A 21,628-nucleotide genomic window follows, 5' to 3' on the forward strand; every position below is an offset into this window, starting at 1 on the left:
ATTTTTTTTGTCTGTGGCGTTTAAAAATAAATTTAAAAAACCTCTATTTTTGGCCATTTAATTTTTTTATAACAAAACTGTAGGGAAAATTTTTTTGATTTATTTTTGGTGTATTGTAGATTACCTACTTATGTTACTGTATTTTTTTTCATGCAATTTAAATAATGGGTTTTTTTATAAAAAATAAAAACTATTGAATTTTGCAATCCGTTACAAATACTCAAAATGAGATAGAAATTCTGTGTTACTATGTGTGAGAAGTACTTTTTTAATTCAGGAACAACATCCAATTGTAAAAAAAAAACAATTTGTTTACTGTATTCCTTAAAAATTCAGTTTTTCTTTTTTTCGTTTGAAAGCTTATTTTAGTTTTCCTTCTGTACACAAGCGACAAATTCTTCTGGTGGTACATTTTGGAACTGGCTAGAGACATGCCATCTACAGAACGGTAGAGTAAATAGTTTGAAAATTGTAATTTTTTAATTTTCTGTAAAAAGACTAAAAATTGCAAAAATTTCAAATAAAAGAATTAATAATTTTTAATAAATTATGTACTATACTTTTTGTTTGTTCCGATTCATTTTATTATAACTATCATTGTGAAGTCACCATCTATTTATCTTTCTGTTTTTAGTCATCGAAATTAAGAGAAACAAAGCAAAATTAATTATTTTAAAATTGTCAAAAATGCAACCAAAAATAAGTTTTTTTTCAATTCAGTTTCGCATCTTCTGATTGATATGTTATTGTTAAATTAAATTTCTAATATTAATGAAATGTATGTGACAAAATGGATTTACATTTGCATAAGATAAGATGCATACTATCAATATGTTGCATGGGGAAAAAAGCAATTTTGTTAAAAATTCAAATATAATTTTATAAATCAGTAAATAGATTACTATGTACTAAAAAAGAACTGCTTCTAAAATACAGGGTGCGCCAGAACTCGCGCCAAAGAGAAAATTTTCAAGTAAGGTAAGATACCAGGAACATAAAAAAAATGTTTAAAAAATTTTATCTGTCAAAAAATTTTGACATTTATTTTTTGACATTTGACATTTTTTAAAATCTATTTAATGATACTGATGACCTTGTATACGTTTTTTTACAATTATTTAGTAAAAAGACAAAAATTTTGCCAATAAAAGCCACAAATAACATTGAACAGAGTTACAATTTAGGATACAGCTTCCTTGTTTCCTTTTTTAATAGCAAAAAAACTTGGAAAATTATTTTTCCAACAGAAATAAATAGAGTCAAAGTACAAACTTTAAACCCTCATAACTTCGAAATTTTTATACATAAAATTTTTTAACATTTTTTCCATGTTCCTGGTATCTTACTTATATGGCATTTTTCTCTGGGGCGCGTGTTCTGGCGCACCCTGTATAATTTATAATAGAAATAAATTAAAGTGTAAGCCTTAATTCCAAGGAAACTATAGAATTCTAGGAAAAAAGATAAAGTTGGTTCAGGAGCAAAAATCATACATAAATAGTAACTATTCATCAAAATTAAAAATTGTTGGTTCTAGTATGATCGACCTCCTTACTAAAATTCAGTGCTAAAATTTTTCTAAATAAATAAGTTTCAACGTTTGCCTAGCCGAAGCCGGGTTTAAGAGTTTTATTATTTTATGATGGTATTGTCATTTCTACCCTTCAGTGCTTGTTTACCTAACTGTTGAAGCTCAAGATCTTGAAAAAAGCCCTCTAGTGTCTAGTAGAAATATGAAAAACTGGTAGGTATATCACAAAGAAACGAAGAAATGAACCAATTCTGTTTGACCAAGTGTATGTTGGGTTGTCGGCTACGGCGCTAAATATGGCGCCAAAAAACGCACTACTTCCCAGTATAGTTCAACCTTAAGCGTCAATAAATTTATTTTCCTCAACAAAAATAAACTAAAAATAGTAATAAAATAATAAAAAAACTCACTCTGGTGTAAGAGCAGTGTTTGCGCAATTCAACTGTTTCTTTAATGTATCACTGGTGTCAGGCATGTATGGATGTAACAGTGTTGCCAACAAAGCCGCAATATTGCAACAAAGCCCCACAACAGTTGCTGCACGAACCCTACGGCAAATAACGGATGCCAAAAATGAATTTTACCAAACAAAAAATTACTTCTCTTCGGGGGTTCCCTTGAGGAGTACCCAAGGTTGGTTAAATTGCATGTATTGATTTCCAAGACGCGAGATGGACAAAATATGTCTAATGCCATCTCTCAATTTGCATTTTTCAAGACAGTTTACGTAACTTTTTAATTCCCTTGTGCACAAAACCAAAAGAGTAAAATCATCTTTCGTGAGTTGCATTTCAGGGACAGTGCTATTAAAATTGTTTTTCGCAAACACAAGCGCTCTAAATCATAGGCAATTAATAAATTAGGAGAAATAAATTTAAAAAATACCGATTAATGAAATTTCCGAGATTATTCAATAATTCGGAATTATTTTTCGTCGCCAAATCTGACCAACTAAAGCTCGAATCTTGCGATTCGGGCCTCACATACAACAAATAAAACCTCCAAACGTCACTCGGAATGCCTGTATTTCTAGCATCATTTCCAAAAACCCCAACTCCTCTCGATTTTGAAAATTTACCGTCCTCGTAATTCAAATACTCAGTCGACATAATATGCGAAACTTTAATGTAGCCTTTGTTGGCCCCCAAAAGACAAGCCGGGAACATAACAGCATGAAACGGTACATTATCTTTCGCCATAAACTGATACAATGTTATCTTATGTTCTGGTTTGGGTCTCCACCACTCCTCCCACTTCTCAGTGTAGGCCTTACTTATCGACATATATCCAATGGGGGCGTCAAACCAGACATAGAAAACCTTGTCTTTGAAGTCCTTGAGGGGCACCGGGACGCCCCACTTCAAGTCCCGAGTGATACATCTTGGTTTCAAACCTTCTCTTATCCAGGCTTTTCCGATGACTTGAGCATTGCTTGACCATCCAGGAGCCGATTGTTTCATCCAGTGCAGCAAAAGAGGCTCCAACTGAAAATTGATTGAAAATTGAACAAAAAGTCTCTGAAATTACAGTGCGATCCAATAAAAAATAAATTAGAGGCGTCGATTAAATCTCTTTTTCATATTAATGTGCATCAAGTAGGTTGTAGAAGTCTAAATGCATCTTTAATTTAAAGGTAGATTCACACAACAAGTGTCATTAATGTCACTCAGAACAAATTTAATGACATTAATAATGACAAAAATCTTTTATGTTTGCCACCCTATGTTAATTACGTTGTTAATTTTAATTATTTCTTGCTACCTGCGATTTGAGAAAATAATTTTTAGGGAAGATTGACGTTAGGATTGTTTGAATTTTTGCATAGTTGCCATCTTAAAATGATCTCTTTCAACGACTACTTTAATGCACATTAATATGCAAACGAGTATACAGTTGGCAACACATTGGCTGGGAATCTAGGCTGGAAAATTTCCGCACAAACTGAAAGTGAAAATAACCGTTTTCCTCTTGTACAGCAATAAAAATTTTCTGCTCTAAAGTGAACATTTTTTCACTCAAAAGGAATAAAACGCAAACCTGTCAAAGTTGCCGCTGACATGTGATGTCAAAAATCAGGATTACCATCTGAAGGACTTTAATCACCGCCTACTCTAATTTATTTTTTTTTTGATCACACGGTATACTCTTTTTCATACTAATATTAATATGCCTCAAGTAGGTTGTACAAGTCTAAATAAATCTTTAAGTTAAAGGCCCATTTACACAAAAAGTGTCATTAATGTCATTTAGAACAAATTTAATCACCTTAAGGCTAAAGGGGACGACAGAGTTAAACCAAGTGTGCGACAAAGACAATTATATTCAAATTTACTTGGCTGTTTTTAGCGATGTTTTTGATCCAATTTTAAATCAAAAAATTGAATTCAGTTTTAAAGACATTTAGAATTTCCGCCAACGTAACACTTTTTTGAAAAAAAAATCTAATTTTTTTTTATTCAAATTTTATATAAATATTCATAATATTTAAAAAAACGCCTAGGGGAAAGATGTACTGTGATGATACGAATAGAATGCGACCAAAAAACTGAAAAAATTATTATTAGTTTTTAACGAAACGCGAATATTCATTTCACTTTGACAAAATTTGCTCTATTAGAGTGGAGGGATACCTAAAAACTTGAAATAGCTGAAAGCTGGTAGTGAAAGATGCGCGTTTTGTTAGGGGCTAAGATATAAGTATGCACCAAATTTGTCAGAGAAGAGTTCAGTTACATTCAAATAAAAAAAATACAAAAGTGGAACAGAAAGTAATAAATAAATGTCATAACTTTTTTCAATGTAAAAAAATTTGAAATCAATAAAACGCAATTTTTTTTTAATTCTTTTTCTGTTTTCCTTATTTTCATTGACTTGCATAGCCTAGGATCCAGTATTTCTGGTACTAAGGCCTTTTGGTAAAAATATTTTATCTTGGGTAAATTTTTTTCTCATAACTTGGGATCCGGAAAAATGCGATCAATAGAAATATTTTGTTCTGCCCATAAAATAAAATCACAATTTTTTTTATTGGTGACCCGTAATTGAGTTTGGACCTGGTAATAATAATCGTGTTGTTTTTTTCAATTTATTGTTTTTGTCTAGATAAAAATGAAGTCTATCTCTTATGGCTTCTTCGATGGTTTTATTTTTTGCAAAAAAAGAACACTGAAAGGAAAAGGAAACTGAAATATTTTCTACATGATAAAATTCTTTGAATTTTGTCTGTGGTATCTGTGAAAATAGAATAATGATAAAGTTGATAGGTTTTGAATAATTAACATTTTAATATTGAAAATCTGAAAATTTCTTGAGAAAAGAAAAAGTTCCGCAATGACATTTATGACGTACTCAAATTCTATTGTGAAGCCTCCACTCTATTGTCAATGCATTAGCAGCACATCATCCAAAGCTTGGCCATAAATTTCCAGAATTCCCACTTTTCAATATTAAAATTAATTACCCAAAATCTATAAACTTTTACATTATCCAATTTTCATAGTGACCATTAGAAAAAATCAAGCAATTTTATCATGTGGAGAAGATTCCAATTAATTATTTTTTTTCCAAATTTGGCTTTTAAAGTCCCACTGACTTACGCAAAAAATTCTGAACAATATTAAAGCATCAAATTGAAGTCTATATAATCCTTTATCGATTGCACTAGCAATTGTTTTTTTAATTAATTAGAAATATTTATTTTTGCGCCGGCCCTAAAATCTGGGACACTGTATAGAAACGATCGAACTAAGGGAGCCCAAGAACTGGTTTTTCTTCTTTTAATTATTTTTCCTATTTTCGAGGCGGTGATTCTATACTTTCTTTCATTAAACCAACTGTCAGATCCACTTTGTTCCCTAGTAGCGTTTTCGATAAAGTCTCGTTTCTCTTCTGTTACATTCAAACTTGCTACAAAATCTCTAACATCTTTTTTGAGAATACTTGAATTCAAATCGGGTTGTTTGCAGTTTTATCCGTAGTCTTCTTGGTCGTTTCTAGTAGGTAACGTTTTATTTTTTCTAGTTTTTTTTCTAAGAGAAAAAATTCACTTACGCAATATTGTGACCAATTATTGGTTCCCCAAAATCATCATCAACAATGTTGTTATCACCTGCTGAAGCCCTAATCGTGTGATCTTCACTCTAGATTTTTTTTCATTGTCACATGTCAACTTAATCGCGAATTCAAATATTTGTTTGTAATTAAATTATGTAAACTGACCTCAGGATTTTGGTATAAGAGTTTGCCTTATTTAAAAATACCGTATTCTTGGGTAGTGGTTGCTTCCAAACATTACCTCCCTCACAACTGCAACAAGGGTAGGGCAAAAAATGCGGCGCGGCGATACACAATTCGCGTTTTGATGACTTTTCCGTTATCGCATTTCAAAAATAAAAACACTTTTCTTTTCAGTAAAAAATGCTGATTCGTCGCCCTACCTCGTTTTTTCAAAAATATTTTCTATTATATCTGTTATTTTTAAATTAAAAAAGTGTTACGTTGGCGAGTTTTCAAAAAATATTTTATGTCCGAAACTTTTTTCCAATTATAAAAAATGTGAATAGTTAAAGAGAAAATAGAAATATTAATTCCGCCCATCTGCCGCTTTAGCAACAAACTAAAACATGTTCCCCTTTAGCCTTAAAATGATCATTTTCAACGACTCCTTCGATGCACGTTAATATGAAAACGAGTATATTTCTGTACCTTGGGTAAATCAATGAAAAACTGGGTGGATGTTTTCAATTTTGGCGTATTTCTACAAATTTTACACCGGGGGTTTTTCAGTTCAACTGCGTTCACTAATTTTCCGCAACCGTCGCATTGATCACCTCGGGCATCCTCGTAATTGCATCCTGGATGCGGACAGCCCCCTTCTACAAATCTATCGGCCAAATATCGGTTACATTTTTCGCAATGGAGCTGTTCTACGGCTTCGGTGAACATGAACCCGTTGTTGTTTAGTTGTAAAAACATCTCTTGACACAACCTTGAAAATTTTTAATTTACTTTCAGTTTGAATGGAATCAAGAATGTTACTCTGTTTGTTGTGGCGATGATGAGCGACCGAAATGATCAAAGCTGATGTTAAACCAATTGTAGATATCTTTATGAATGGCGTAGTATTTGTCACAAATTGCTTGACATGATAAACCTTCTTCTAATGCTTTGGTTTCAGTAGCAGTTCCATACTCGTCAGTACCGCCAATAAAAAGGGTGTTGTAATTACAAATCCGACAAAAACGGGCAAAAACATCAGAAGAAAGGACAGAACCGATTATGTTTCCCAAATGAGGGACATTATTGACGTAGGGGAGAGCGGAAGTAATTAAAATATTTCTTTCGTTAATTTTAGGTAATCTAAAAATATGTTTTGATAAACACTAAAGCTAACAAAAGTGTTAAAAATACGTACACCACTTTTGGCCGACTTTTCATCATGGGAATATCTTCAATATTTTTCAACCAGGCCTTCTTTGCGGCCTCTAATTCGTCACTTGTGACAATTTCAGGCACACTTTGTGGAGATTGAACATTATTATCTGTAGAAATGTTACTAATTATAAATTTAGCCCCTGAAAGTAACGCCTGATAAGCAGCATTTCCTGATGATATTTTAAAAGAAGCCAAAGCCTCTGCTACTTCTTTATTACTCTCCACACTTTTCATCCATTTCAAAATATTTAAATTATTAGATAAATATTCCTTTGCTAAAGTTTCATCAAGCGCAAGTGGGTAAAGCGTACACCACACTACAACATCACTTGCATTCAAATTTTTCTAAAATTACAAAATTAAATTAAGGTCAAACTTGGTTTCAATTTAAATTACATCAGATAAGTAGGGCTGATTTTCAAGATCCTTGTTTAATTTATTTAATGCTGAGTTCAAACAAGATTTTAAATTCTCTTGTTTGGAGCCGCCCCCCACGACGGGGGCTAAAGTGGGCGCCAAAACGGACGCTTCCCATTCCAGATATTCACTTGCTGCTGTTGCAGCCTGTTGTGAAGGGGGCCACAGCCACCAAACGCCCGCATTTGGTACAAAAATCGTCTCATTGTCGCTTGTCTTTACGTAGGGTAAATGTTTGGGTTCTTCAAGTGTTCCATCTGGGAAAAAGATTGCATTCACGTGGCCGCAAATTCAGGAAATGATGCAACTCACCATTAACATCTACAACCTTAATATCTACACTTTTCTGAGCGAATTTAGCAGCGATTAAAAGTTTTAAAGTCGCCGGATTGTTTGCGTTTGTATAAATTAACATTGTTATTTATTTTTTGTAAGAAATTTACTTTTGCAAATTGCACAAACTTCTAACCTATAAACTCTGACACATGACACACGCAGTGTTGCCACGTGAAATTTTTGTAATCTCTAGATTTAGTTGTCAAAAATCTCTAAAAATCCCTAGGCATTTAAATTTTAGGTGTTTATTGGATTGCATAACAAAATAAGAATTTCAAAAAACATTTTTGATTAAACAAATGTTATAACAAATGAAACATAACTTTCTCAATTAATGTAAAATATATTCTGAACAAACTAAATACATATTATTAATTTAACTAAGGAAAACAGAAACTAATAAAAATTACATACCAGGTGAATAAAAAGTATGGAACCAAACGTTTTTTGCTTTAACGATTTATTTTTTAAAAAAACTAATTCATGAGTGCTAAAGTACTATAAAAATGTGATGATTTAACAAGAATAAAATTTTTCGAAATTTCCTTTTATTTTTGAGTTCTACAAAAAAATTAATTTTTTTAAATGGCAACCCACTATAAAATCATTTTTCTCATAAAAGCTATACTCTAAGGATTACAACTATCTGCTTTATTTTTAATTTTTTCAAAAAAATTTTTTCACATAAATTGCAATTTTGACAAAAAAAATCGCATAACTCAAAAACAAAACAAAATTTCGTTCTGAAATTACGATCACATTTTTTATATTACTTTAATTTATATTAATTATTATTTTCCGGAGGCAAATGATTAAAAATAAAACCGCTTGGTTCCATACTTTATATTCACCCTGTATAATAATAATTCGTAATAGTATAAAAACTAAGAATATATGTAAGTATATACAGTTAATAATATAAAACTACATAAAAATATATATTTCGTTGTTCATTTTTTTTTAACAAAGTACAGTTGGAGACAAAATACTTTAGTCGTCACTTTTCTGACACTTTAATGTAATTCAAGCTTTAACGTTAAAATGAATGACAATTTCAAATTAATGACAGCTATTCTATTTTATCAAAAATATGTACAGTCAACTTGTCAACTATTATTGACAGTAGCTAAAAATAAGGTTAACAGTCTTAAAGCATGCACTCAAGTGACATTGACGACCAAAGTATTTTGTCTCCAACTGTACATTTAAAGTGGGTAGCAGTAAAAAYAAATAAATTATATTAAAATAGTGTTTGACAGCGCCCTTGTATCGAAAATAACTATTTATTCTATTTTAATATAAAAGTTTTTTGTTTTAAATATCTTTAATAATGTAATTTTTTATTTTTTTCAAATTTACGACTAATTTGACAAAGTACTTTGTCTCCAACTGTAGAATCGATTTCGAAATTAAAACAACTGTTATCTTTTAGCAACATTTTTGTTTACAGAAAATCACTTAATGTTTCCACTGAAAGTTTATTTCGAATTTTGGTTTTATTTAAATTAAATGTAGAAAAAATTGTTTCTTACGTTTCCTTTTGGTTTGCTTCAAAGCTACAGCTTCTTCTGATGAAAAATATTCTTCGATGGCTTTGGAAGATGATGGTTTTGATGCCATTTCAACACCTTGAAAGCAGTTTTAAAAGAAATAAATAAAAAGGAGTAAAAAGTTACAAACATATATTTATAAAAATAGTACAATTTATTTTCGAATTTTTAAAAAAAGTTTAAAAATTAAAAATATAATAAAATTACCACAATACCTTGCTAAATTTGTTATTAACACACTCTAATTTACATAAATGCACAAAACTTTTAACAGTTTTTTTGTACATATTAGGTATTGTACACCGTACAGTTGGAGACAAAACACTTTGATCGTTAATGTCACTTGAGTGACATTAAATTGTAAAGCATGCTTTAGGACTGTTAACCAACTTATTTTTAGCTACTGTCAATCATAGGTGACAAGTTGTATTTATTTTTGATAGGAAAATATAATAGCTGTTATTAATTTGAAATTATAATTAATTAATTTGAAATCTTCAAAATTCACGTTTCTTCAACTTTTTATTGATAATGGTGCTGCTACAATTTTGTTCAGTTTTTTTTACATTTCAATGTGAATAATTAAAAAAAATTAAACTTAAAACCTTGAACACAAAAACAAACAAAAAGCGTCTCCCAAAAGATTGTTCCAAGATTCTAAAAAAATCCCTAGATTTTGTGTAAAAAAACTGAAAAAATCCCTTATCACTTAGACTTAGACAGTTTAAAAATCCCTAGATTCGGACAAATTCCCAGATCTGGCAACCCTGGACACATGTGCGGAAATTTGACATTGACAACAAGTTTCGCCAACTGTACAAATTCCCTATGCTCGGCATGTGTGATGTGCATGTGTGAGATTTTGTTGCACAATATTTCTTGAATTTTTCAATAAAAAAATAAGTTTCGTCGGTTTTTAGTGTCGTGTTTGTGTTGCAGGTGCATCATGAAGCTGAATTGTAACAAGAATAACCCTCTTTTAGGTTAGAGTTTAATTAGTACACTTGGTATAAAAATAACTTTCCACTATTTCTAGGCGGTTTAATTGCGGCTGAATATGTAAAAACCTTAAAGAACGTTTCACTGGAAGTACAGTGGGGCGATGCTAATGTTATAGATAATTGTTCCAAGAAAATCCTCTGTGAGACAAATAATGATTTATTGAGAGCTGTTGCGAGATTATTTTCCGAAAATGAGTTGTATGGAAGCACCCCAATAGAAAAAACTGAAGTCGATCATTGGCTGACCTACTCACTGAGTTTAAAAACATCAAAAAATGATTTTAGAGGTCTTTTAACACTGCTGAATAAATCTCTACAATCAGTCACGTTTCTGGCTTGTAAAAGATTAACAATTGCTGATTTTGCAGTTTTTGCAAGTCTCTACAGTAAGTCAAAATCACGTCTATTTGAATATATACAAAACTAAATTTTGTGCAGGTTCCAGACCTTGGCAAGACTTGATTTCAAAAAAAGAAACTCCAGTTAATGTTATGAGATGGTACAATTTTCTCCAGTCACAACCAGTTGTTGTCGAAGTTTTGAATTCATTGCCCCATGAAGCTAAATCAGCATTGGTACCACCTGCTGGGAGACAGTCTTTAGACAAATCGAATGTGGGCAATAGGGCTCAAGAGGGCAAATTTGTTGAGTTGCCAGGAGCTGAAATGGGCAAAGTCGTGGTGAGATTCCCACCAGAAGCTTCAGGGTATCTATTTTTTTATCATTCTTATCACTTTTTTTCCGATAAAAGAATTACAATTTTATTGTAGTTATAAAAATTTTATTAAGGCTAAAGGGGAACATGTTTTACTTTGTTGCTAAAGCGGCACATGGCGCGGAATTTATATTTCTATTTTCTCTTTAACTATTCACAATTTTTATAATTGGAAAAAAGTTTCAGACATAAAATATTATTTGAAAACTCGTCAACGTAACACTTTTTTAATGTTTGTTTTTTTTTGAAAAAAATATTAAAAACACGTGTAATAGAAAATATTTTTGAAAAAACAAGGTAGGGCGACGAATCACCATTTTTTACTGAAAAGAAAAGTGTTTTTATTTTTGAAATTCGATAACGGCAAAGTCATCAAAACGCGAATTTTGTATCGCCGCGCCGCATTTTTTGCCCTACCCTTGTTGCAATTGTGAGGGAGGTAATGTTTGGAAGCAACCACCACCCAAGAATACGCTATTTTTAAATAAGGCAAACTCTTATACCAAATTTCCTGAGGTCAGTTTACATCAATTAATTACAAACAAATATTTGAATTCGCGATTAAGTTGACATGTGACAATGAAAAAAATCTAGAGTGAAGATCACACGATTAGGGCTTCAGCAGGTGATAACAACTTTGTTGATGATGATTTTGGGGAACCAATAATTGGTCACAATATTGCGTAAGTGAATTTTTTCTCTTAGAAAAAAGCTAGAAAAAATAAAACGTTACCTACTAGAAACGACCAAGAAGACTACGGAGAAAACTGCAAACAACCCGATTTGAATTCAAGTATTCTCAAAAAAGAAGTTAGAGATTTTGTAGCAAGTTTGAATGTAACAGAAGAGAAACGAGACTTTATCGAAAACGCTACTAGGGAACAAAGTGGATCTGACAGTTGGTTTAATGAAAGAAAGTATAGAATCACCACCTCGAAAATAGGAAAAATAATTAAAAGAAGAAAAACCAGTTTTTGAGCTCCTTTAGTTCGATTGTTTCTATACAGAGTGTCCCAGGTGGTTTTAGGTTCGGCGCAAAAATAAATATTTCTAATTAATTTAAAAAAAAAATTGCTAGTGCAAACAATAGAGGATTATATAGACTTCAATTTGATGCTTTAATATTGTTCAAAATTTTTTGCGTAAGTCAGTGGGACTTTGAAAACCAAATTTGGAAAAAAAAATAATTGGAATCTTTTCCACATGATAAAATTGCTTGATTTTTTCTAATGGTCACTATGAAAATTGGATAATGTAAAAGTTGATAGATTTTGGGTAATTAACATTTTAATATTGAAAAATGGGAATTTTGGAAATTTATAGCCAAGTTTGAGATGATGTGCTGCTAATGCATTGACAATACAGCTTGGGTACGTCATAAATGTCATTGTGGGACTTTTTCTTTTCTCAAGAAATTCTGGTCTGATCACCAATTACCGCAAACCCTCCCATAAATTATTCCAAGTTTCAGATTTTCAATATTAAAATGTTAATTATTCAAAACCTATCAACTTTATCATTATTCTGTTTTCACAAATACCACAGACAAAATTCAAAGAATTTTATCATGTAGAAAATATTTCAGTTTCCTTTTCCTTTCAGTGTTCTTTTTTTGCAAAAAATAAAACCATCGAAGAAGCCATAAGAGATAGACCTCATTTTTATCTAGACAAAAACAATAAATTGAAAAAAACAACACGATTATTATTACCAGGTCCAAACTCAATTACGGGTCACCAATAAAAAAATTGTGATTGTATTTTATTAGCAGAACCAAATATTTCGATTGGTCGCATTTTTCCGGATCCCAAGTTATGAGAAAAAAATTTACCCAAGATAAAATATTTTTAGCAAAAGGTCTTAGTACCAGAAATACTAGATCCTAGGCTATGCAAGTCAATGAAAATAAGGAAAACAGAAAAAGAATAGAAAAGAAATTGCTTGATTGATTGATTTCAAATTTGTTTACATTGAAAAAAGTTATGACATTTATTTATTACTTTCTGTTCCACTTTTGTATTTTTTTATTTGAATGTAACTGAACTCTTCTCTGACAAATTTGGTACATACTTATATCTTAGCCCCTAACAAAGCGCGCATCTTTCACTACCAGCTTTGAGCTATTTCAAGTTTTTAGGTATCTCTTCACTCTAATAGAGCATATTTTGTCAAAGTGAAATGAATATTCGCGTTTCGTCAAAAACTAATAATAATTTTTGCAGTTTTTTGATCGCATTCTGTTCGTATCATCACAGTACATCTTTCCCCTAGGCGTTTTTTTAAATATTATGAATATTTATATAAAATTTGAATAAAAAAAAGTTAAATAATTTTTTTTCAAAAAAGTGTTACGTTGACGAATATTCTAAATGTCTTTAAAACTGTAAGCAATATACTTTGTCTTTGTCGCACACTTGGTTTAACTCTGTCGTCCCCTTTAGCCTTAATTTATTAATAATAATTTGTGGTTATAAAAAATGTTAAAATTAATTTTATTTCAATTTTATGAAGATATCTTCATATTGGTCATGCTAAGGCGGCCCTCCTCAACCAGTATTACCAAGAGGCCTTCAATGGAAAGCTTGTGATGCGTTTTGATGACACAAACCCCGCGAAAGAAAATTTACACTTTGAGAAAGTCATCCTTGAAGATGTTGCTTTGTTGGAGTTGAAACCAGATATGTTCACTCATACTTCACAGTATTTCGATTTAATGTTGGAATTTTGTGAGAAGCTTTTGAAAGAGGGCAAGGCCTATGTGGACGATACTGATCCTGAAACAATGAAAATGCAACGGGAACAAAAAATTGAAGCGGCTAGTAGAAATAATAGTACGTATTATTTTGTTGTTGAGTATTATTATTTAATTTTTCACAGCCTACGAACAAAATTTAAAATTGTGGGAGGAAATGAAAAAAGGGACACAGAAAGGTCAACAGTGTTGTGTCAGGGCTAAAATTGATATGCAGTCACCTAACGGATGTCTTAGGGACCCCACAATTTACAGGTGCAAGAATGAACCCCATCCCAGGACAGGAGATAAATACAAGTCAGTGTTTATTTATTTTGTTTTTTTTTCTGATGAAAAATAATTGTAGAGTGTATCCAACGTACGATTTTGCTTGTCCCATTGTCGATTCCATTGAGGGAGTTACTCACGTGTTGCGAACCATGGAATACCACGATCGCGATCCTCAATTCTACTGGTTTATTGAAGCTTTAGGTTTACGCAGACCTTACATTTGGGAGTATAGTAGACTCTCAATGACCAACACTGTTTTAAGTAAACGAAAATTGACTTGGTTTGTCAATGAGGGACTTGTGGATGGATGGTGGGTTTTGTTTGCTTTTATATTAAAATCGTTTTCCTAAGACCTATAAAAATTTTATTACTTTTAAGTTAAATGCGGTATTGTTAAGAGTAAACCAGAGGGTAAACAAATCATAAATTAGTGGAACCAAGGAAACAGGTCAGTTTTTAACAGGGCCGGATTACTTACTTTCTTTTTGCCTAAAATACTTGAAATATTTTAATAGTTTTTGATGTAGTTGTTATTAAAGTCAAGTATTCTTAGAAATTTAAAAAAGCCAGGTGGTTATTAAAAAGCTATTATCAAATAAAGCTGTTTTTTTTTTAAATAATAGCTTGATAAAACTCTACCACTACTTTGGTTTTAAATACGGCCCTGTTTTATTTTAGTGGGTGCAGCAACTATTGCAAAGGAATGTGCCATTTATGGAGGGTTACAAATTCAAGCCATTGTTTGGTTAATTCCTTATAATGTGTCATAAAATTTTTAGTAGGTCTTAGGAAAACGATTTTACTATACAGGGTGCTGCATTTTGGATGTCCGAAAAGGGAATCTCCGAAACTAAGATGTTTAGCCAAAAACGAGTGATACATTCTGGGGCTCATTTTTTGAGAAAATAATATTGGTTAAAACCGCATCCCGCTATCGTCTTTTGTTTTCGACTTACAGACAGAAGTTGACATTTTGACGAAATCTAAAAAAAATCATATCTTCGTTATTATAGAAGATACGGATTTGAAATAAAGACATTGGAAGGCACTTTTTTACGAGAAATTTAATAATGTAGTTAACATTTTTTTTTCAGTTATTGGTTTAGCCGTAATAAAATAAACTTGTATTTTTTTAAATGGAAATCATAGGCGGCTCTGGCAATTTTGAAAAGTTATTTTTTTTCTGATCTAAAATATATATATTTGTAACAGAATATTTTTTATAATTATACTTTAAAAATTAAATACATATTTTGTTTGATAATAATTGGCCATGGAAAAACTATTTCACTCCAAATGTGTAAATAATAATCAATAAGTTTTGTAAACTGTAAAATAGATGAAAAAATTGATAAAATTATAAAAATTTAAAAAATACGATACGTTAGAAGTATTGAACAAATATGCGAGCGCCTCAGAACAAAATTATTACATATTTTTAAAAAATCTAAAAATAGTAAAAACAGATGTGTCAACAGTCAACACAATTAGAAAAAAAATTTTTTGATGATCTAATGGAGGTAGGAAAACGTTCCACATAGACGGAATTTGGTTATTTGAATAGCCATATCGTCATTTTTGTGTCATATAAAATATATTTTATTGAAGAATTAAAGCGGCTTGTTTTTACAACACTCTATGTATCACTAGAAGTTGCAATGGTAATGTTAGCTTGTTTAAAAACAAAGAAATGTTATTAGTCGCCATTAAGTTGATTTACGATTTAATTTGAATTTTTTTCATTACTTAGTACTTAGAAAACTCTTTCATTAGTGACACTGGTTGAATAATATAGTTTAAATCTTTTTAGTTGAAGATGCCACATTTTTTCATGGCCAACTGCGAACAAAAATGAAAGATAATTTTTTACTAAAAATGTATTATAATAATTTGTTACAAATAATATATTTTTAGATAAGAAAAAAACAAACTTTTTAAAAATGACATAGCCATCTATGATTCTCATATAAAAAAAATACAAGTTTATTTTATTACGGCTAATCAAACAAATGAAAAAAATTGTTAACTACATTATTAAATTCTGCGTAAAAAAGTGCCTGTATAACGTCTTTATTTCAAATCCGTATCTTCTACAAAAACGAAGATATGAATTTTTTTAGATTTCGCTAAAATGTCAATTTTTGTCTATAAGTCGAAAACAAAAGATGATAGCGGGATGCGGTTTTAACCAATATTATTTCCTCAAAAAATGAGCCCCAGAATGTATTAGTCGTTTTTGGCTAAACCTCTTAGTTTCGGAGATTCCCTATTCGGACATCCAAAATGCAGCACCCTGTACATTTTGTGTGACTACATAACTTATTTGTTTGTTAAGGGATGATCCCAGAATGCCAACCGTTAGGGGGGTACTAAGGAGAGGCATGACTGTTCAAGGATTGAAAGAATTTATTATAGCCCAAGGTTCAAGTCGGTCTGTCGTTTTCATGGAGTGGGACAAAATTTGGGCGTTTAATAAGAAAGTTATCGATCCTATTGCTCCCCGTTACACTGCGGTTGATTTCAAAGATCCTGTTACAATCACAGTGAGAGGAGTTAAAGAAGAATGTCTTTCTGTTCCCAAACATCCAAAAAATACTGACGTTGGGAATAAATCAGTGTGGATTGGGCCGAAAATTCTTATTGATAGAGTCGATGCAGAGTGTTTAAAGGAAGGTGAAAATGCGACTTTTATTAATTGGGGGAATTTGCTCATTAAGAAAATCAATAAGGAGAAAAATGTTATTACTTCGATTGAGGCTGAATCTAATTTGGAAAATAAAGACTATAAGAAAACACTGAAATTGACATGGTTAGCGGTTACAAATAACGCGAAGTTTACACCAACTTGGTGTGTTTATTTTGATCATTTAATCAGTAAACCGCTTTTGGGAAAAGATGAAGATTTTAAGCAGTTTATTGGGCACGAAACACGAGTAAGTTTGATGTTAATTTTGTTGGGTTTTTATGAATTGAATTTCGTTTTTTTTTGCAGAAAGAATTTCAAATGATTGGCGATCCTGAATTGAAGAAGTTGAAGAAGGGGGATATAATTCAGTTGCAAAGACGCGGTTTCTTTAGGGTTGATGTTGCTTACGAACCTATGGATTTGGCTACTTGTAAGGAGCAGCCAATTATTTTGTTTTATATTCCGGATGGACATACTAAGGAAAGTCCATTTGCTCTTAACACTGCCAAGGCTTTAACTAATGCGGTAAGTTTTTTATTTTATATTGATCATGGACTTTACAGGGTGTTTCACACAACTTTACGAGGCTTGCGCCTAAAGTACGCACCCAAATATACAAAAGTCACAAAACTCTGGATACAAAAAATACACATCTAATTATTTAATTTTTGGAAACCCATGACAGTAGTTGTCAAACTAATCACTATTTCGTTAATAGTCATAAACTGCAGTTTTTCAGAAACAATTATCATTTCTTCTATCAAGAGACGGCATGAATATGATTGTAGTTTATCTATCTTAACCACTAACTAACTAAAAACGTTGTAATTTTTGAAAGGGTGAACAAACTAGAGAAAATTATACAATTTTTCAAAATTTGTAATCGAGTTCGTATCGGAATATGTATTATTATTTATTGATTGCATCTTACAGGCCCAGCCCTCGTAAAATTATGTGAAAACATCCTGTATATACGATAATGTTTCTTAATTTTTCATTATTTTAATATTAATAGAGTTGCATGTTTATTTTGAAGAATTAATTCATCCATTTATGATGAATTTAGAAATGAAACAAATTTTTAGTTTTAAATTAAAACATTTATTACAAATTTTTAAATAATTTACAAACAAATCAGTCTTGAAACTTAATGCAGTCACTACCTACTTAAGTAATAGCTAAACTAATTTTAAAAAATACTATTTACAAAATATAACAACAACAGATCTTAATTAAAATTATTATTCGACGACTTAATCGACTTCTTCAATGGTCGGTCCACCTTGTCTCTGTCCTCCGAAACCGCCAGCTTGTTGTCCGCAGCTTCCGGGCATCTGTTGTCCCCCTTGAGGGGCTCCTTGTTGATACAATTTCGCCATAATCGGACTACAGATTTGAGTCAGTTGTTTTTGTCTATCTTCGTATTCCTCTTTCTCGGCAAGAGTGTTGGCATCTAACCATTGCAAACAACTATCACATTCCCTTGTTATAGTTTCTTTGTCTGTTGATGACAATTTGTCGCCACAATCGGATACAGCCTGCTTGAGTTGGAAGATGTAGCCTTCGAGTTGGTTCCTGGCGGCAATTCTTTGTCTCTGTTTTTCATCCTCTTCTTTATATTGTTCCGCTTCTGATACCATTCTGTCGATGTCTTTCTGYGACAATCTTCCTTTGTCGTTCTTGATAGTAATATTGCGAGAATTGCCGGAACTTGTGTCTTTGGCAGAAACGTTGAGAATGCCATTGGCGTCTAGGTCGAAAGTAACTTCGATTTTCGGGACTCCACGTGGTGCTGGTGGAATTCCAGTCAAATCGAAAGTACCCAAGAGGTTGTTGTCTTTCGTCATGGCTCTTTCACCCTCGAAGACTTGGATGGTGACGGCCGGTTGGTTGTCGGAATAAGTGGTAAAGGTTTGAGTTTGTTTGCATGGGATTCTTGCATTGCGTTCGATAATCTTCGTCATGACACCTCCGGCGGTTTCGATACCCAGTGAGAGTGGTGTTACGTCGACGAGAAGCACGTCTTGGATCTTCGAATCGGTTTCACCGCTCAAAACAGCTGCTTGGACGGCGGCACCATAGGCTACGGCTTCATCGGGGTTGATCGAGAGATTCAGCGATTTTCCATTGAAATAATTCTGGAGCAGTTGTTGGATTTTCGGAATTCGAGTGGAACCGCCGACGAGGACGATGTCGTGAATCATTCCTTTGTCCATTTTAGCATCAGTGAGGGCTTTTTCCACAGGTTGAAGTGTGCCTCTGAATAGATCAGCATTCAATTCCTCAAATCTTGCTCTACTGATCTTGGTGTAAAAGTCGATGCCGTCGAAGAGGGCGTCGATTTCAATCGATGCTTCAGTGCTCGAAGACAAGGTTCGTTTCGCTCTTTCAGCGGCGGTTCTCAAACGTCGTAAAGCTCTCGGATTGCTTCTCAGATCTTTTTTGTATTTGCGTTTGAATTCGTCGGCGAGGTGGTTGACAAGACGGTTGTCGAAGTCTTCACCACCGAGGTGGGTATCACCTGCAGTGGCTCGTACTTCAAACAACGATCCTTCGTCAATAGTCAAAATRGATACGTCGAAAGTACCTCCACCTAAATCGAAGATCAAGACGTTTCTTTCACCCTTCAAGTTCTTATCTAAACCRTAAGCYAAWGCTGCTGCTGTCGGTTCATTAATTATCCTCATGACATTCAAACCAGCGATGACTCCGGCGTCTTTCGTGGCTTGTCTTTGGGAGTCGTTGAAATATGCTGGGACTGTGATGACGGCGTCCCTCACACTAGTTCCCAAATAAGCTTCAGCTGTTTCTTTCATCTTCGTYAGCACCATTGAACTAATTTCTTCCGGTGCAAATTTCTTAATTTCTCCCTTGTATTCGACKTGAATTTTCGGCTTGCCACAATCGTTGATGACTTTGAAGGGCCAGTGTTTGATGTCTTGCTGGATCTTCGGGTCGTCGAATTTCCTTCCGATTAATCGTTTTGCGTCGAAGATAGTGTTGTTGGGATTCATGGCAACTTGGTTCTTGGCAGCGTCTCCGAGAAGACGCTCGGTGTCGGTGAAGGCAACATAACTTGGGGTTGTTCTGTTACCTTGGTCGTTGGCGATGATTTCGACTTTTCCATGTTGCCACACTCCRACGCAGGAGTAGGTTGTTCCCAAGTCAATACCAACTGCTGGAGATTTCACCATTTTTGCACTTTTGGATTTACTTTGATTTCACTAATAAAAAACAATTCACTCAAGTTGATTAAAGTTGCTTTGATCGCTTTTGATTCGCTTTGATGCTTTCGCTTTACTTGTTCAAACTACACTGACAGCGCGCCGCGCCAGCGCTCTTATATATGAAACGGCGAAATCGTCCCGAATATTCTCGAAGTTTTCCCGAGTGTTCATTCAAGAATCTTCTATTCGTGTGTGTATCGACCGTTACCGAATACTCTCGAAACTTCCGTAGTGTTCTATTTGACCTTTTCCACACAATTTCGAGAAAAATTCTTCCAGAAAAATTAATTAATACGTAATAATTTAGTTATATTATTCCAAAATGATCCTAACTTTGAATCTATTTTGCCAAATATACATTCTTGATGAATAAGATTTTTAATTTTAAATGTGAAAACCATTGCAATGAAATTTATTTAAGTATTTATTTTTTACTTATGCTCAATTTAAACGTAAACCCTTTTTTGTATTTGTTTGGGTAAATCAGTGAATGAATTATGTATTTGTAAGTAATAAAATAAATGTATTTCAACACTTTATTATTTTGGTTTCAAAGAGATATTACAGTATTTTTGTGAAATATTAACAGAATTCTAGTATGCAATAGTAAACTTACATTTATAATCAATACATTTCTTTAGTTTATCAAAAAAGTTATACCTAATTATTGTAGATTACCCTGTATACTTATTAGCTATTTAACAGTATTATTTGATTCTACAATCATTGTTTTCTTAAACATGAAGATAAAAAATGACTAAATAAAAGTTTCCATTTTATTTTGTTTAAGTTTCTCTTCATTTTCTAGAATATATTTTTCACAAAGGCAGTGCGGTTTACATACTTTCTAGAATATTTCCTAATATTCGCTAATTTGACTTTATAAAAAATAAATAACTATTATTCAAAAATCTGTTATTTCACAGAAACAGGAATGTTTTTTTACTGATTTAAAAACTTAAATAAACATGTCTAAATCAAATAAAAATTAAAAAAAACATAACATTTTAGAATTATACTTAAAGTGAGGTATCAATAAAGATAAAAAAATACAATTTTCGGGTCAGCAATTGTTTGTATCATTAATTCTCATATATAAAGTAAGGGAAGGATTTCATAAAAAAGTGTACACTCAGCAAATCAAGGTCAGAATAATAATTGTATTAGTTTTAACTTTATTTTTAATTTTTCCGAAACTGCCAAAATCATCTCGAACTCTACTACCAAATAATCTCGAAGTTTCCATTGATTTACGTATGAATGTTCTCGAAATTTCGTTTATCAAACCGCAAGCGTCATTTTTGGTATTGCAACTATTATCCGTGATTTTTTCACAAAAAAAGAAAAGAATATGGAAATATAGTTGTCAACTAATTTATTTCAACTCCCAAACCATTTCATGTTAATAAAATTAATCAATAATTAATTTTTTTTTTAATTATCAGAAAAAACTGATATAAAATGACTAAATTGGTGACTATTTTAATGTTTAAGAGTATTAATTAGTGTATTATTTTTTTAATATTATGAATAAATTAGGTCGTACGTATTAAAATCAAATCTGCCAAAATTGCTATTACATAATTCGAAAACTCGATTCAAGTTTCAATGCAAAAGAAAAATGTTGAAAAGAAATGGATTATGTATTTTCATTTCATTAATTTTTTTGTAATAGTAAATATTTATATTTAACTAACACATTTGCTTATT

General features: G+C 32.0%; 3 protein-coding genes across 3 annotated transcripts in view; 1 reads left to right on the forward strand and 2 right to left on the reverse strand.

Moving 5' to 3' along the window:
* Positions 1-7,883, reverse strand: part of LOC123011223 (methionine--tRNA ligase, cytoplasmic) — a 9,678-nt gene extending 1,795 nt beyond the window's left edge. The window contains exons 1-8 of the mRNA XM_044408573.1: positions 7,694-7,883; positions 7,361-7,638; positions 6,945-7,309; positions 6,569-6,889; positions 6,236-6,518; positions 2,417-3,015; positions 2,131-2,367; positions 1,942-2,079 (exon numbers count right to left, since the gene is read on the reverse strand). Of these exons, the coding sequence (XP_044264508.1) occupies positions 1,942-2,079; positions 2,131-2,367; positions 2,417-3,015; positions 6,236-6,518; positions 6,569-6,889; positions 6,945-7,309; positions 7,361-7,638; positions 7,694-7,796 (2,324 nt within the window). The 5' untranslated portion in view covers positions 7,797-7,883. The remainder of the gene's footprint in view (positions 1-1,941; positions 2,080-2,130; positions 2,368-2,416; positions 3,016-6,235; positions 6,519-6,568; positions 6,890-6,944; positions 7,310-7,360; positions 7,639-7,693) is intronic.
* Positions 7,884-10,093: 2,210 nt separating this feature from the next.
* LOC123011503 (bifunctional glutamate/proline--tRNA ligase) overlaps positions 10,094-21,628 on the forward strand; it is a 24,916-nt gene continuing 13,381 nt past the window's right edge. Inside the window, exons 1-8 of the mRNA XM_044408956.1 lie at positions 10,094-10,250; positions 10,304-10,654; positions 10,707-10,974; positions 13,495-13,814; positions 13,861-14,032; positions 14,082-14,315; positions 16,341-16,938; positions 16,998-17,216. Coding sequence (XP_044264891.1) covers positions 10,214-10,250; positions 10,304-10,654; positions 10,707-10,974; positions 13,495-13,814; positions 13,861-14,032; positions 14,082-14,315; positions 16,341-16,938; positions 16,998-17,216 — 2,199 coding nt within the window. The 5' untranslated portion in view covers positions 10,094-10,213. The remainder of the gene's footprint in view (positions 10,251-10,303; positions 10,655-10,706; positions 10,975-13,494; positions 13,815-13,860; positions 14,033-14,081; positions 14,316-16,340; positions 16,939-16,997; positions 17,217-21,628) is intronic.
* Positions 17,778-20,027, reverse strand: LOC123011505 (heat shock protein 70 A1-like). The gene has a single exon (XM_044408958.1). The coding sequence runs from the start codon at positions 19,883-19,885 to the stop codon at positions 17,945-17,947; it is 1,941 nt and encodes a 646-aa protein (XP_044264893.1). The 5' UTR covers positions 19,886-20,027; the 3' UTR covers positions 17,778-17,944.

The sequence above is a fragment of the Tribolium madens genome, unplaced genomic scaffold (genome assembly GCF_015345945.1).
Source record: "Tribolium madens isolate multiple individuals breed KSU strain unplaced genomic scaffold, Tmad_KSU_1.1 Scaffold_91;HRSCAF=231;Tcas5.2_LG7, whole genome shotgun sequence".
Lineage (NCBI taxonomy): Eukaryota > Metazoa > Arthropoda > Insecta > Coleoptera > Tenebrionidae > Tribolium > Tribolium madens.